This window comes from Electrophorus electricus, chromosome 1, assembly GCF_041902795.1.
Source record: "Electrophorus electricus isolate QZ-2024a chromosome 1, ASM4190279v1, whole genome shotgun sequence".
Taxonomy (NCBI): Eukaryota; Metazoa; Chordata; class Actinopteri; order Gymnotiformes; family Gymnotidae; genus Electrophorus; species Electrophorus electricus.
Genome location: NC_137497.1, coordinates 6828721 through 6844152, shown reverse-complemented (window position 1 = coordinate 6844152; position 15432 = coordinate 6828721). Strand labels below are relative to the sequence as shown.

At 43.5% G+C, this 15432-nt stretch overlaps 2 protein-coding genes across 7 annotated transcripts in view; both read left to right on the top strand.

Moving 5' to 3' along the window:
* Positions 1-6013: 6013 nt before the first annotated feature.
* On the top strand, positions 6014-11173 carry anxa1a (annexin A1a). Of its 3 annotated transcripts, none has more exons than XM_027027903.3 (13): positions 6014-6109; positions 6872-6942; positions 7494-7578; positions 7774-7868; positions 8233-8346; positions 8595-8685; positions 9164-9243; positions 9325-9381; positions 9471-9564; positions 9832-9927; positions 10561-10619; positions 10706-10828; positions 10984-11173. In XM_027027903.3, the coding sequence occupies exons 2-13, from the start codon at positions 6883-6885 to the stop codon at positions 11041-11043; spliced, it is 1014 nt and encodes a 337-aa protein (XP_026883704.3). In that variant the 5' UTR covers positions 6014-6109; positions 6872-6882; the 3' UTR covers positions 11044-11173. The 3 variants fall into 3 exon arrangements, with proteins under 3 accessions (XP_026883704.3, XP_026883702.3, XP_026883703.3); XM_027027901.3 differs by lacking the exon at positions 6014-6109 and adding an exon at positions 6164-6326; XM_027027902.3 differs by lacking the exon at positions 6014-6109 and adding an exon at positions 6388-6408.
* A 1424-nt stretch (positions 11174-12597) lies between these two features.
* slc33a2 (solute carrier family 33 member 2) overlaps positions 12598-15432 on the top strand; it is a 28777-nt gene continuing 25942 nt past the window's right edge. The window contains exons 1-2 of one of the 4 annotated variants that reach the window (XM_081710465.1): positions 12598-12928; positions 13203-13943. In XM_081710465.1, the coding sequence (XP_081566591.1) occupies positions 13256-13943 (688 nt within the window). In that variant the 5' untranslated portion in view covers positions 12598-12928; positions 13203-13255. Of the gene's footprint in view, positions 13061-13202; positions 13944-15432 lie in introns of all 4 variants that reach the window. The other 3 variants (XM_081710459.1, XM_035526366.2, XM_081710463.1) reach the window with 3 other exon arrangements.

Here is a 15432-nt window from a genome sequence, read left to right as displayed (position 1 = left end):
GTAAGTCAGCGTAATACAAAAGATAAAAGAAATATATACAAATACAGCATACAAAAAAGGATGATATAGCGTTTTCAAAAGACATTTCCTGTTTCACCCTTCCAGTGGGTGGTCATCTTTCGTCCTCACACTGGGGCCTTCCACCAGAGGCCTGGGAGGGTATGATGGTGCAATATTTTGGCTGGTCCCAGGACTGCCCTCCTCTGGACTGAGACTGATGCTGTCATCGCCGGGGTTGGTTGGAGCCATTCCTCCATCTTACAGCCCTATATGCCCCGTTGCCACTGGGACAACATCAGTGTTAGTCAAGGCAAGGCAGGGTTATTTGTATAGGATTTAGTATAGCACTGTGCAGCGCAAGTTTATTTGTACAGCAAATAAGCTTATTACATGCTGGGACCTGTCACCTCGGGAAGGATTTTGCCAAAATGAGAAAAAAAAAGACAAAGTTACATAAAACATTGTATTAATGAAAATATTGTATTAATAAAAATAAAATCATGATTTAAATTAAAACAAGTGTCTGACGCCTGCATCATATTGTCCATATAGTGCTGTCTTATTTCCATGGTTCTTTTCAAGACCACACCCTCATTTCATTGCTTTGTCTCCCGCGTTACACTTTGGCTTCAGTATAAGTGGCTCAGTACTCTATGTTTGTCATGCTTGCCTAGAGATACAGTTTGTACAGCAGAATTACCTAATACAAGAGATTACAGCTACTCTGTTAGCAATTCAGGGATCCACCACAGTGTTTCCAAACTCAATCTTAGCTCAGTTTCTCCTCTTCCTCTTAACCAGAGATCGTGGTCTCAAGCCAAGACTCCCTTAGGGCAAAGGTCATGTTGTGATGAGAATCAGTCTGAAAACATGCTCTGACCACGGAGGTTTGTGAGTAACGTGATTATGTTTTTCGGGACTCAGAGTTCTGGTATCGCTAGTGATATTATGGATATCTTCCAAATGCCACTTGTAAACTTAAAGACAACACAATTTACTATGGAAATCTAATTAGGTAAATTACCTAATCAAAATCAGGATCAAGACATTTTTGCTGTAATAATGTGTATAATGTCTCCCAATGAAGAATAGTGGTTGGATGTTTTTGGTTGTTTTGCCATGTGCTGTATGTAGCAAAGCAATCGTTTCAACCCAGAAATGATACAGAATCATGCATTCTTGCTGTATCACGCAGTCTATAGTGCCATAAGCCTAATCAAAGCAGAAATTAGCCTGATATATTCAGCAGTACTGATCCAAACCTCGAGATGGGTCTAGGCTAAACAGAACTTCTCTAAACTAATCTGAACTAAATAAGCCTCAGTAATTCTAGTTTTGAAGAATATAATAAAACTCACCAGAACAGAAGCTGAAATTGTTTAATTTATTTATCTGTTTATTTCTTTATCTATAAAGTTTGTTTGATTGTTGCATTTAAATAGAGACTTTCTTGTATCAAAGGTCATTTCACAAAGAACTCAGGGAAAGAGGAAAAAGAAGAAAGGAAAAATCTCAAGGAGAGAAAGTAGAATAGTGTTGAATGAAAAGGTAAGTATTTAAGATCTGAAATGCAGTGGTGTGAAAAAGTATTTGCCCCCTTCCTGATATCTTATTTTTTTGCATGCTTGTCACACTTAAATGTTTCAGATCAAACAAATTTAAATATTAGACAAAGATAAAACAAAAAAACAAGTAAGTAAACAAGTAAACAAAAAATGCAGTTTTTAAATAATTTTTTTTATTTTTAAGGGGGAAAAAAAAAATCCAAACCTACATGGCCCTGTGTGAAAAAGTGATTGCCCACTAAACCTAATAACTTGTTGGGCCACCCTTAGCAGCAACAACTGCAAACAAGCATTTGCAATAACTGGCAATGAATCTTTTACAGCGCTATGGAGGAATTTTGGCTCACTAATCTTTTCAGAATTGTTGTAATTAGACCACATTGGAGGGTTTTCGAGCATGGACCGCCTTTATAAGGTCATGCCACAGCATCTCAATCAGATTCAGGTCAGGACCTTGACTAGGCCACTCCAAAGTCTTCATTTTGATTTTCTTAAGCCATTCAGAGGTAGACTTGCTGGTGTGTTTTGGGTCATTGTCCTGCTGCAGAACCCAAGTGTGCTTCAGCTTGAGGTCATGAACAAATGGCCAGACATTCTCCTTCAGGATTTTTTGGTAGATCGCAGAATTCATGGTTCCATTTACCACAGCAAGTCTTCCAGGTCCTGAAGCAGCAAAACAGCCCCAGACCATCACACTACCACCACAATATTTTACTGTTGGTATGATGTTCCTTTTCTGAAATGCTGTGTTAATTTTACACCAGATGTAATGGGACATACACCTTCCAAAAAGTTGAACTTTTGTCTCGTTAGTCCATAGAGTATTTTCCCAAAAGTCTTTGGGACCATCAAGATGTTGTTTTCTGGCAAAACTGAGATGAGCTTTTATGTTTTTTGCTCAGCAGTGGTTTTCATCTTGGAACTCTGCTATGCAGGTCATTTTTGCCCCGTCTCTTTCTTATGGTGGCGTCATGAACACTGACCTTAACTGAGGCAAATGAGGCCTGCAGTTTTTTGGATGTTGTTGGGGGGTCTTTTGTGACCACTTGGATGGGTCGTCGCTGCACTCTTGGGATAATTTTGGTCAGCTGGCCACTCCTGGGAAGGTTCACCACTGTTCTATGTTTCTGCCATTTGTGGACAATAGCTCTTACTGTGGTTCACTGGAGTCCCAAAGCTTTAGAAATGGCTTTATAACCTTTTCCAGACTGATAGATCTCAATTACTTTGTATCTCATTTGTTCCTGAATTTCTTTGGATTGCAGTATGGCATCTAACTTTTGAGGATCTTTTGGTCTACTTCACTTTGTCAAGCAGGTCCTATTTAAGTGATTTCTTGATTGAGAACAGGTGTGGCAGTAATCAGGCCTGGGTGTGGCTATAGAAATTGAACTCAGCTTTCCAAAGATGTGATAAACCACAGTTAATTTATGTTTTAATAATAAATAATAAAATAAATAATAATACATTTATGTTTTAATAATAAAAACCTTCATTTAAAAACTGCATTTTGTGTTTATTTGTGTTACCTTTGTCTAATATTTACATTTTTTTGGTGATCTGAAACATTTAAGTGTGACAAACATGCAAAAAAATAAAGATGTCAGAAAGGGGGCGAACACTTTTTTACTGTCACACCACTGTATGTAACGTTGCTCAAAAGACATGAGTCATGCACTGTGTTAATAGATTCCCATGGGAGTGCCGTAATGTTCATTCTCATTGCCACTGTGGGAATATTTTTCATTTTGGTCCTGCACGTGCAGGTAACCGCAGTGAGTTATGTCTGGTATGAAATAGTGAGTGTCGCAGAGTAGATGTGACATGCTGCATTGTGTCATGGTATGCTGGTCATGCAGAGGGAGGGACACACACACACACACACACACACACACACACACACACACTCACTCACACACACATACACACACACACACACACACACACACTCATTCACACACACATACACACACACACACACACATTCATACACACAGACACACACACACTGCCACACACACACACGCACTGCCACACACACACACACACACACTCACACACACACACAGACACACACACACTCACTCACACACACATACACACACACACACACTCACTCACTCACACACACACACACATTCATACACACAGACACACACACACTCACTCACACACACACGCACTGCCACACACACACACACACACACACACACACACACACACACACTCACACACACACACACTGCCACACACACACACACACACACACACACACACGCACACACAGCACCTGCCCTGCTCCCAGTCACTTGACTATAGATCACATGCACTTGAGCCTGGTTTCTCTTCTTTAGTACTCTCTTTATAAAGCCCACGGGTAGCTCACTCAACTGTTGCACATTGCTCGCTTATGCTGTGCCTGAAACATGTCAACATCTGTTTCCCGGCGCCGCACTCCAAGTTGTGACCGCTGCCTTTTTAAAAAGTTTTCTTTTGCTGTTTTTCTTTGTTTATCACTAGCCACTGTGCTGCGTTCATTTCTGGAGAGGAAAGAGTATCCTTGACCACACTCGCGTCTCGTACCCTCACTGCAAGCATCACTTCTGGCTCTGCTTCTGGTTAACGTTAGCAGCTTCTTTCTCTGGTCAGCAACTTAGCCGACTGACCCTCTCCTGCCCTTTGCACATTATGCCTTCATTACGCTATAATTTACTTGGCATTAGATGCATGGTTATTTAAGACAGAAAAGGTTCACTCTCCTCCAGACAATAATGGTAATAATAGAAGAAAACAGTGTAATGCATATGTAAATGTAATGCATATGTAAATGCACACATTAAGAGGTTCCTGATACAACATTTAAACATTTGCATATGCAAACTTTGAAATAAGAAGGCTTCAGATCCAGTGTCACAGCAACATTTAGCAACACCGAGGAGAACCCAGTGTCATAGAAGCACTAAGGTCAACCAGCGTTATAGCGATGTTGAAAAGATGACATAGCAGTGAAGCCATGCTGACAGTCCAGTGTAATAGCAATGCTGCAAAAACCTTGTTAATGTGGAGACGAGACGTCGGCGTCAACGTTGTGCCTGGTGACTCTGCAAGGAGCCAAGCGAATCTGAACGGGATTAGTTTATGTGGTTTATGATTAGGGATTAGTTAACGTGATCCATAATTAGGGCAAACAGTGTCCATATAGTGCTGTCTTATTTCCTTGGCTCTTTTCAAGACCACACCCTCATTTCATTGCTTTGTCTCCTGCGTTACACTTTGGCTTCAGTATAAGTGGCTCAGTACTCTACGTTTGTCATGCTTGCCTAGAGATACAGTTTGTACAGCAGAATTACCTAATACAAGAGGTTACAGCTACTCTGTTAGCAACTCAGGGATCCACCACAGTGTTTCCAAACTCAATCTGAGTTCAGTTTCTCCTCTTCCTCTTAACCAGAGATCGTGGTCTCAAGCCAAGACTCCCTTAGGGCAAAGGTCATGTTTGAAAACAGGCTCTGTCCATCTCTTCAAGAGCAGCATTAAGTTATGGCAGAGCAGGGAAAGCACTATGCAGAACTGACACTGCCCATCAGATCTGGCACTGCCCATCAGATCTGGCACTGCCCATCAGATCTGACACTGCATTAGATCTTTCAGCACCCCTTGCTATTTTAGACTAAAATTAGTTTCCAGTGGTGATTCATAATTGACACTGCAGTTTAATACAAAGCTTAATCAATGTACAGGAAACCACCTCATAATTTCATCACCAAGGTGCCAGCAGTGTGATGTTACAGGGTTCTGACCCTCCTAACAGAGTGTGCTATTCTTAAATATGTGGCTGCAGTGTTTTACCCAACCAGTATTTCAGGCCGTATAACCGCCTTGGTTGCCTGAAGAACATTCACAATACAGGCTAGAATGCAGCTCAGAAATGCGTCTAGGTGAAACAATAGGAATATGCTTTAGCACCATTGCGTGAGATCGATATGCAACAACGTATAAGGTCACGTGAAGGGCAGAACCTATAACACAGTCCTACCTTCATTTAAAATATAGGCAAACTATAAAACATACACACCGGAAGGTTTTGGGATTGTTTGTTTGCTTTAACACAGACATATCTAAGGTAATTGGGTCCAGTGGAATGCCGGTTCAGAGGAATGGGGGTCAACAATAAATCAAAGCTGGCATGGATGATTAGATAGGCAGACAGACAGATAGACATAGATATAGATAGACAACAGTTCCCACAGATTCAGGTCTGTTTCTTGCATAATAAAAGCTAACATCATCCTTTAAAACGAAAAAAATGTCGACATCTATAAATGTCGAAACATTTTTTCCCCATTTGAATCAGCAAACCAGAGATTCGCCTCGGTTACGACTTTTCTGGTTCCTGGATTCCTGTGGACCATTGACTCATAACCACGCCCATGAACAAAATCGTGCAGGCAACAAAAAAAGTCGTAACACATGTAATAGCAGCGTATATAAGAGCGAGTGTCTGCACTCCTCTGCGATTCCGTCGACTGTCAGGAGAAATCTCGGTAAGTTAAGACATCACATTTGTCCAGCTCCAGGCATCCTATGGACTTTGTCTCTCTGAAAGCTTTTTTTCCTCATCACTTTGTACTTTTGTTGGACGCGCTAGCACTTGCACTTTATGGACACTTTGCGCGAAAATGTATCAGCAAAACCTTTTTAAAAAATCTTTCGCAACGTTTCTATGAACAATTCAGACTTTTTCCTGTCTCCTCGAATTAGGTGTGGTCACTGCTTCCGTATTTTTAATAGTGGCATGGTGACAGATCGTTAAAACTATAATGTCTTTATAATAATACTATGAGTAAGTAGGTTTTAATGAACATTTCTAGTACGACGATAATATGAGCATGAAAGAATCTTTACAAAGTTAGTGTCCCATAACCATGGGCAGGTAAAGCGGATTCTGGATGCATGTTGTAGTAGTAGTAGTAGTAGTAGTAGTAATTGGATTTATTATTTTTGCAAAATCGTTATGTTCTAATTTCGGATTTGGGATTAAGAGGTTTAGAACAGCGGACTACAGAACCGTAATCCTGCAGGATGCTGCGTTCATAAGAAATGAGTCATCTGGTGCCTGATTTTGGATGTAATTCCTTAAGGAAACATCTTTATGTAACAGCAACAGGCTGTCAGGTTTAGCTATGTTTCCTAGATGGTCACTTTTTACAACTTCCAGATTTCGAATTTGCGATATGTTTGTGACTGTGTGGTTTCTGAGTTAAAATTTAAATAGATAGGAAAAAAATAACGTTTTATTTTTGTAGATTCATCGAAAATGTCCCTCATCGAACAGCTCCTGCAGAAGACCGTATTTATCTCGTCGACTGAAGACGCAGTAAGTTTGGTTAAGGGCTGCTAAAGAAACACAAAAAAAACAACACCCACTTTTCTTCTAGATATTTTTTTTTTCTTTTTTTTTTCTTCTCCAGTCAATGGAAAAACTGAGAGGGGGCGGCGTGGGTGGTAACGAGGGAGCGAAAGAGAGAGTGACTTGACAGAAGGGGGGGGGGGGGGGTGTAAATGGGCTGGGAAGGTAGAAGAGAAAATAAGAGGGAAGGAAACTCGGGCAGTATGAGTAAGTCTAACACACATTTAGCGAGCTATGAGTCAGAGTTAAGCATGCACTCTCCTCCCAGTTTAACCAGTCATGCCTTTTGGAAGAAGAAATGATGACCTAACTACGTGCATCTCTTACCATTGTAAGACATGTTAGCTGTAGAGTTACCACACACTGTTGTCTCTTGTTTTCACTGAGTGCTTGATTGAGATCACCACATGTGTATAGGGTTCCAAATTTTGTGGTGCCCGTAAGGGGCCAGGGGTGCTTTTGAATGACGATTTAAGGTGTTTGTGGGTAGCAATTGAATGATTTTTGCCTGTGTGTAGGGTGTTCAGGGCACTGTAACACCACATGCTCAGTTCAGTCCTAGCGGAGATGCTGCTGTCCTGGACAAAGCCATTAAAGTGAAGGGTAAGTGCTGATGTAACAAACCTGTTCACCCAAAACCCAACAAATCACAGACCCAGAGACAAAACGCTTTTGTCTTCAAATCCAAGGCACCGTTGTTTATTCTCATCTCTGTACATTTGTCTGCCTCGTGTTTTCCTGTAGCTGGTGTTTTATTTTATTGGTGGTCTTGAATGCAGTGCTGGCTATGTCTCTCAGGTGTGGACGAGCCCACGATCATTGAGGTGCTCGTGAAGAGGAGCAACATTCAGCGGCAGCAGATCAAGGCTGCGTATCAGCAGGCCACCGGCAAGGTGGGTCCTCTTAAACCCGCTGGCTCAGAGCCACGTCACTGAGCCGTCTGTAACTGCTCACAGAGAAGCCGTTCCGCTTGCCTGCTTGTGTGTTTCGGTAAATCTAAGAGGGTGGTGAGCATGTAGTGTCAGGAATGGCCCATGCGCCACACCCTCGTCCACTTTCACTTATCATGGCATCAAAATGTCTGAGTCATTGAGATGTCTCTGATTAACGCATGGGTAACACACCCGCATGCACCTCTGCGCACATGCACACACGCACACGCACACACACACACACGCACACACACCACACACACACAAACATGAAACAAGCTAAACTTCAGCCACAACGAATAGGCATCTGCTTCCCTGTGTGCAGTCCCTGGAGGGAGCTCTAAAGTCAGCCCTGCAAGGAGAGCTAGAAGATGTGGTCCTCGGACTGCTGAGGACCCCTGCTCAGTACGACGCCCAGCAGCTCAAACTGGCCATGAAGGTGATGTGTTGTATCTGTGCCACTGCTGCAAACTACCCCCCCCCCACCCCCCAGTTCGAAATCTTGTTTTGGACTGGGAGGTGTAGCAGCTTGTGGTGCTTTAATCTTGCTGTTTAAGAGTGCGTATGGTCCTTCACTGGTGCTGAGGGAGGAGTCTGGGTGTGCAGATGCACTCGTGATCTCGTGTGTCGATCTCCTAGCACATGCAGTCCTGATCTCGCTTCATCTGTCACACTCCCTCCCTTTAGGGCTTGGGCACGGATGAGGATACCCTAGTTGAGATCCTGGTCACCAGATCCAACAGGGAAATCAAAGATATTAAGATGGCCTACAAGGATGGTAAGCTTGAGCTGCAGGTGCATTGATTGAAGAGGCTTAAGTAGGTTTGAGCCCCAGCTGTGCCAGTAGCTGTACGTGTACTGTGAATTCATTGGGAGTTGGCTCATGAGCCAAGAATCATGATCTCCTTTCCCCGATCACATTTCCAAAGTGTGACTAACCTAAAGTTCTAGTCTGATTGTGACCCTATACGGCAAACCTTTGCAACGTCAAATTCCGAAGATGAACTATAGTGTTCGTTCTATTATAAATGAGTAAATGTAATATCGCTTGATGTAGTTTGTTTGAGAGAACCCTGACCTCTCTTTATATAGGCAGAAATGTCCCAAAATTGTCAGGATAACAGTCGGGCGAAGGACTATTTCAAAAAGTGCATGCTTCAATGAGCAGCAGTTTGGATGTTATTTGCGAAATGGTGCTTGATCTCCACGGATTGCCACTTCCAGGTGTAAACATCCCCCCCCCCCCCCCCCCCCAGAGTTCAAGAGTGAGCTGGAGAATGACATAAAGAGCGACACGAGTGGAGACTTCAGGAACGCCCTTCTGGCCCTCAGCAAGGTTGGCTCAGGGCTGCACACAAGCATGCACACGTGGGCGTAGCGTTTGCTGGAGCCTATAGTCCATTTTCTTGTCCTGCAGGCTACCAGAAGCGAAGACAAGGTTGTGCAAGAAGATCTGGCTGACAAGGATGCCAGGGTGGGTGCAGTGTGTGTGTGGTGCAGTGTGTGTGGGGGTGGGGGGGTGGGGGGGTGCAGTGTGTCACATTTTTCTCTTTGCCCAACAAGGCATTGTATGAAGCGGGGGAGAAGAGGAAGGGCACTGACTGCGCTGTGTTCATTGACCTTCTCACCAGCAGGAGTGTTCCTCACCTCAGGAAAGGTACAGTCCTAATCACCCTGATTAAGCACAGCTACAGTGCTCCACCGCTGCGGGACGGGACCCTCTTCTGTTCTGACTGGAACTAATTGAACAATAACCTGTCTAAAGCTGATCCTTCTCAAGTTCTTCAACAGCTGCCTGTTGTGAAGTGCAAATGTATATACTGCAGATGATGGAGGACCCACAGTCTGAAATTGAAATTTCTTTGAAAAACTTTTTTTTAAAACAACCCCACCTTCTTTCTCGGCACATCTGTCTGTCCTGCAGTGTTTCAGCTATATTCCAAATACAGCAAGGTGGACATGGCAAAAGCAATTGACCTGGAGCTGAAGGGAGACATTGAGAACTGCCTAATTGCTATTGGTAAGTTTTGGCTCTGCCCTGCTGTTGAGTGTTGTTGTTCATTAGTAATATAATGTGACGCAGCCATTGCAGCCTGCTGGATATTTCATCACTGATCATCTCTTTGGAAGCTACTCATGGTCTGCTAAAAGTGATGAGTGAAACATCCACACCCTCTCGTATCTGCGTTTGTGCAGAAGTTCACACAAGGTCATCCTCCATCCTTGTCTTTGCGTTCCCTTGCCATGTTTGACTCCGGTAGCTGAAGGCATGCGAGCGATGACGTGGGGTGGCTCCATGCGGAGCACGATCCGACACGGCGTTTTTGGAATGTGTCGGCACTTATCGGCGACGGAGCGCGTGGGTGCTGATCAGAAGTCAGATTGCATTAGTTGCATGCTAAACGTTACAGCGACGGTTCTGAGCTCTACACCCCTCTCTGCTGAAGAACAATGGAAACCTGACATGCACAATGAGCGTGACCTTTTATTTTGTAGGGTTGAGTTTTTGTGTAGGACAAAAATCCTGTTGTAAAACAATATGCCACAACATCCCATGGCAGCCCAAATTTAAGCTTCTGACACACTGGTTTAATTACTTTGTGTATTCTGTAGCTGCATTTGTTTCATCAACTTGTCTTTGTGTATCTACTAGTGAAATGTGTTGGAAGCAAACCTGCATTTTTTGCTGAAAAACTCAACCTGGCAATGAAGGTAAACACCTGCGGCTATGTGTGCTTCAGAGTTTTGTTCATCTCCTCTTGCTGCACAGGGTATATTGTCGCGTGTTTGTTTTGTAGGGTTCTGGCTATAAAGCCAAGATTCTGACCCGTATCATTGTCAGTCGCTCGGAGCTGGACCTGGTGCAGATCAAACAAGAGTACAAGAAAATGTATGGCAAGACCCTCTACAAAGACATTCTGGTATGTTTGGAAACACGACTGCAAATGGTAGTTGCATAAATACCACAAGTAAAAACAGCCAGTAGTTCAAATGGAGCACAGTTCCATTGTAAGTCAACCCTGTTTGTTGCCAAGACATTATTTTCTTGGCTTGATCCTTTGATCTGTCCTTTTAGGATGAAACTAAAGGGGACTACGAGAGGATCCTGCTGGCTCTGGTTGGAAGTGACCAGTAAAACTCTATGCTACGCATCTGTTCACGATAAACGATGGAAATCTTTACTAGGTTTACTAAGTGACAGAACTAACGAAGGAACTATGTCAAGATGTTTGTGATGACATTAATAAAATTGACATTTTGGTGCCTTTTTTTGGTTCATTTGCATGAGTAAATGGTTTCAGAAACACCATTTTAAGAATTTCAGCACTTAATTTAATCTAAAGAAGTAGGCAGTGTGAAATGGCTGTCAGATGAGACCAGAGCTTTAACGGCAGGGTCTTGCCTTAATGAAAGGGCTAGCATCCTATGCTTGGTTACATTCTTGCCTGCTGAAATCAGTAAGAATGCAGAGAACGCCCTGTTTGCTTACTGTACAGTAGAGGCAAAAAAGCCTTCAGAAGCTGAGCTACTGCTACCTGAAGTCGAACAAAGCACAATCATATTTATTCATGTTTGGGTTTATTTTAGGAAAGAGATGGTTGTGTAAAATTGTTGTTGCAAACATGGTTTTGGTCCAGGATGACATCTGGATACTCCCCATAACAGAAAATATGAAAGAATTTGGCATGCAGCAGAGACTGTGTCTGCTTTCTCACCATGTATCCCTGGGAATGATCAAAAGCTCAAATTTATACTGTATGCAGCCAGTGAACTATAAAAGCCACCTATATATTTTTAAAAAACACATACCTTTTAAAAATATAATGAATATAGGTAGAAACTGAATAGATAAAAAAAAAAACCTAAGAATCACTGCAAAATGTGATTTCCAAGTGCTAGGGTCTTCTGTAACTCAGACCCTTCTCCATACATTTATTACTACTAGACTGGAATCTTCCAACATTTTACAGTCCTTTATGGGCTCCTTACTTCCAAGCATATGCAGAACTCAGCTGTGAGGGCCCTTTCCTACACCAGTCCATAGAAACCCACACTCACACATCTGCGCTACAGTACTTCTCCAAGTGCTTAAGGTCTAGCGTGGTCTGGCACCTTCTTCCCATCCTCCTGCTTTCACTTCTATACACCATGTCTTCACACTCTGGTCTTCTGAGACCCACTGAGCCTCCCTTCTGGTCCTACACCATGGGTGACGGGCTGTAGCAGAGCAGGTCCTAAACTCTGGAATCCCTGCACACCTGTACTTCTCTACCATCTTTCAAAAAACTCATTCTCAAATTACACATTCTCAAATGTGTAATTATCACAGCACTGTGACTCTTTGATGATTAAATTCATGTCTTTATTCTATTAGGCATCATCTGTCTGGATATACTGTCCAAATTCCTAGAGAGATATGTGAGAAAGCTGTCCATTGTGATGAAACCAACATTTTAATTATTTTCTGGATTCAGATATCATCCAAATAAACTACTTTTGCAATAAAATATTTTTATACATTTTCAATTTTTTTTTTATAAAACAAACATTCGAAAGATATGAAAAACATACCTTGAGCAGAGATATCTCAAAACTAATGCCTTGTGGATGATTTTTTCCCTGATGGCCAGCTATGACCGTATATTTCAATCAATATTCTAATATTCAATTAGGTAATATTCTAATATTTAATTAGACATATTTGATCTGGTGTACAATAAACCAGAAAAGTTTCTTCTACCCGAAAACGCTGATTGGTCCAGAGGGTCGTCACGTGGTCACCCACGGACGTGCCGAGGTCTGGAACAACACGCTAGGAGGAGACTTCCGCATCGGGAGGAGGGTGAATAAAACGCATAAAATCTTGTCGCTTGGGTTTAAGCAGCATTCAGCAAATACGTTTAACGTCTGCAGTGTCAGTAAATACAGTCAGTGGGTGTGTTGTTCAGAAGTAAACCCTAGCAAGCTTGCTAAGAAACATTTGGCGTGCCGGTGTGGGGCAGTCGCGTTGGCCTTAGCAGGTAGCGGTCGTATCCGCGGCTGTTCTTTCTGTTTTTCGTTCTGCTTTCTGTTTCTTCAGTAGCCGATGTAGGAGAAATGCTGACAGCTCAGTGGGAAACTGAGAGACGTGACTGAAATAAAAAGCTAGCCCGGTTAGCCACCTTCAGGTTCACACCCTAGCTAGCTAGCTAAAGCATTTATTTATTTGTTTGTTTTTATTTATTTATTTATCTATCTATCTCTAGCTATCTATTTATTTAATTAATTTTGTTCTGTGGGTTTTCTTTTGTCCAGAAAGGACCATGAGATGAGCTCTGTCCTCCGTTTACTCTCTGGTTCCCGCCGCGATGAACGACAAGCTGGTGTTCTTGGGGCTGCTGTACTTTGTCCAGGGCATCCCGTACGGCCTGCAGTCCTCGCTGCTCCCCGTGTACCTGCGGGGCGCTGGCCACTCCCTCACCCGCATCAGCCTCACCAAAGTGCTCTATTTGCCCTGGGTGCTTAAGGTGCTTTGGGCCCCTCTGGTGGACCGGACGGGCACCAAGCGCTGCTGGCTCGTGGCCACGGTGGCCGGCCTGGCCCTGGCCTGCCTGGCGGGCGGCACCCTCTCGCCCGAGACGCAGTACGCGGGCGTGGCGGCCTGCCTCCTGGCCATGAACGCGCTGGCGTCGGTGCAGGACATCGCGGCGGACGGAGCGGCCGTGCGCCTGCTGCGGGGGCAGGACGAACTCGGCCTGGGCAACACCGCGCAGGTGGTGGGCTATAAGGCCGGGTCGGTGTTCGCCGGCGGGGGGCTCCTGGCCGTCATCGACGTGGCAGGCTGGGGATGGATGTTCACGCTGCTGGCGTGCGTGTACGCCGGGGTGGCGCTGTTCGTGTGGGGCGCCCCAGTGCTGGACGGTGAGCCCGGCCGCACGCCCAGCGATACCCGGAGGGGCTCCAGGGAAGCAGCGAGACCCTGGAGAGTTTGGAGGAAGCTGATGGCGGTCCCCGGGACCACATGGACGGTGCTGTATGTACTCACCTATAAGCTAGGTGAGTTAAGGACCACCCAGTTTGTACCATGACAAACTCTACACATCAGTGTCAGTTTCCTTTTGTCGATGAAAGACATTTAGGATACGTTGTGCAACACATTTAATTAAGTTTCTTAGGCGAGGGAATTCTAACAATTAGTGGACTAATGTTAGAAAATTTTTACAGTCCCATGTTTCTTTTTGCTTGCAAAGTAAATTTCCATTAAATGTCGTATTTAGGTTGTGAATTTTTTTATTTGCAACAATTGTAATGGTCACTGGTTGTTTCAAACAGCTGCTCACTTAGTGAATTAAAGTGAAAGTGAAATTAAATTCACTTTCATTCAGTTATCACATGCTCTTGTGCAGAGTGACTTGACAAATATGCAGACAGTAGATATTGCCAATACACAATCTTCTAAGCATCAGTAACCTAAATACAAGAGCTTAGGTGATGCATGCAGATCTAATTTCCATTATCACAGAGTAGCTCATAAAACATTTTGATGACATGTTTTAGGTCTTGTATCAGAATGGTTACTCACTATGCCATGTTACAGAAGGCCTGCTGAAATTGGAAGACCCTTCTGTACTTCCAGAAGACTGGTCAGACTTTTTGGACTGGTCAGTCCAAAAGGCCTTCGGAATGTTGCGTTCTCCACAGGAATGGAATGCGGGCCCAGGATTTTGTTACTGTGTGTCGGGGGATGCTGTGTCAGTGTGACCTTTGCTTCAATTTAGAAGAGGCGGAGTCATGTGAACAAATGGCGCCATGGCTGCACGGTTGGGCAATATTGCGGTTCACACCAAGCCTAAATGCACAACGCCACAGCATCCTGCATACAGTGGAATTCAGTATTTGATGCATGACTGATCTTTTATAGTTTAAAAGTAATTTTAATGGTGAAATTCTTGAATGAAAAATTTCTCTTAATTGATTGAATAAATATAAATGTGTACATGTTAAAATAAATTGAACATTTAACATGTTAAATTAACATTATCATGTATAGGATAACATGACAAGAAAAAAAATCAGCAGCAGATTTTTTAGTATACAACTAGAAAATAAGCAGCTGAAAATGGGGGTGCCGAGAACGCTGCTAATGATGTTTGAAAACAGCACTGTGAAAACTTGGTGCTTGTCTTGGCTATTGCTTGATAGCCAGCTGTCTTGTAAATGTTACTCTGCGGCAGTATCATCAAAATTAGATGATGTTGGCATGCTAATGAGGAGAGGGCAGAGGGCAGTTTCAGTAGTGTGGTTCATTGATGGGGGTATGAGGAGAGGGCAGTTTCAGTAGGGTGGTTCACTGATGGGGGTATGAGGAGAGGGCAGAGGGCAGTTTCAGTAGGGTGGTTCACTGATGGGGGTATGAGGAGAGGGCAGAGGGCAGTTTCAGTAGGGTGGTTCACTGATGGGGGTATGAGGAGAGGGCAGAGGGCAGTTTCAGTAGGGTGGTTCACTGATGGGGGTATGAGGAGAGGGCATAGGGCAGTTTCAGTAG

Bases quoted from the DNA above. Each gene is read 5' to 3' on its own strand.
- anxa1a (XM_027027902.3), top strand. The intron at 6,943-7,493 runs GTAAGTTTGGTT...GCCTGTGTGTAG, and splicing joins TCTCGTCGACTGAAGACGCA to GGTGTTCAGGGCACTGTAAC. The intron at 7,869-8,232 runs GTGGGTCCTCTT...CCCTGTGTGCAG, and splicing joins ATCAGCAGGCCACCGGCAAG to TCCCTGGAGGGAGCTCTAAA.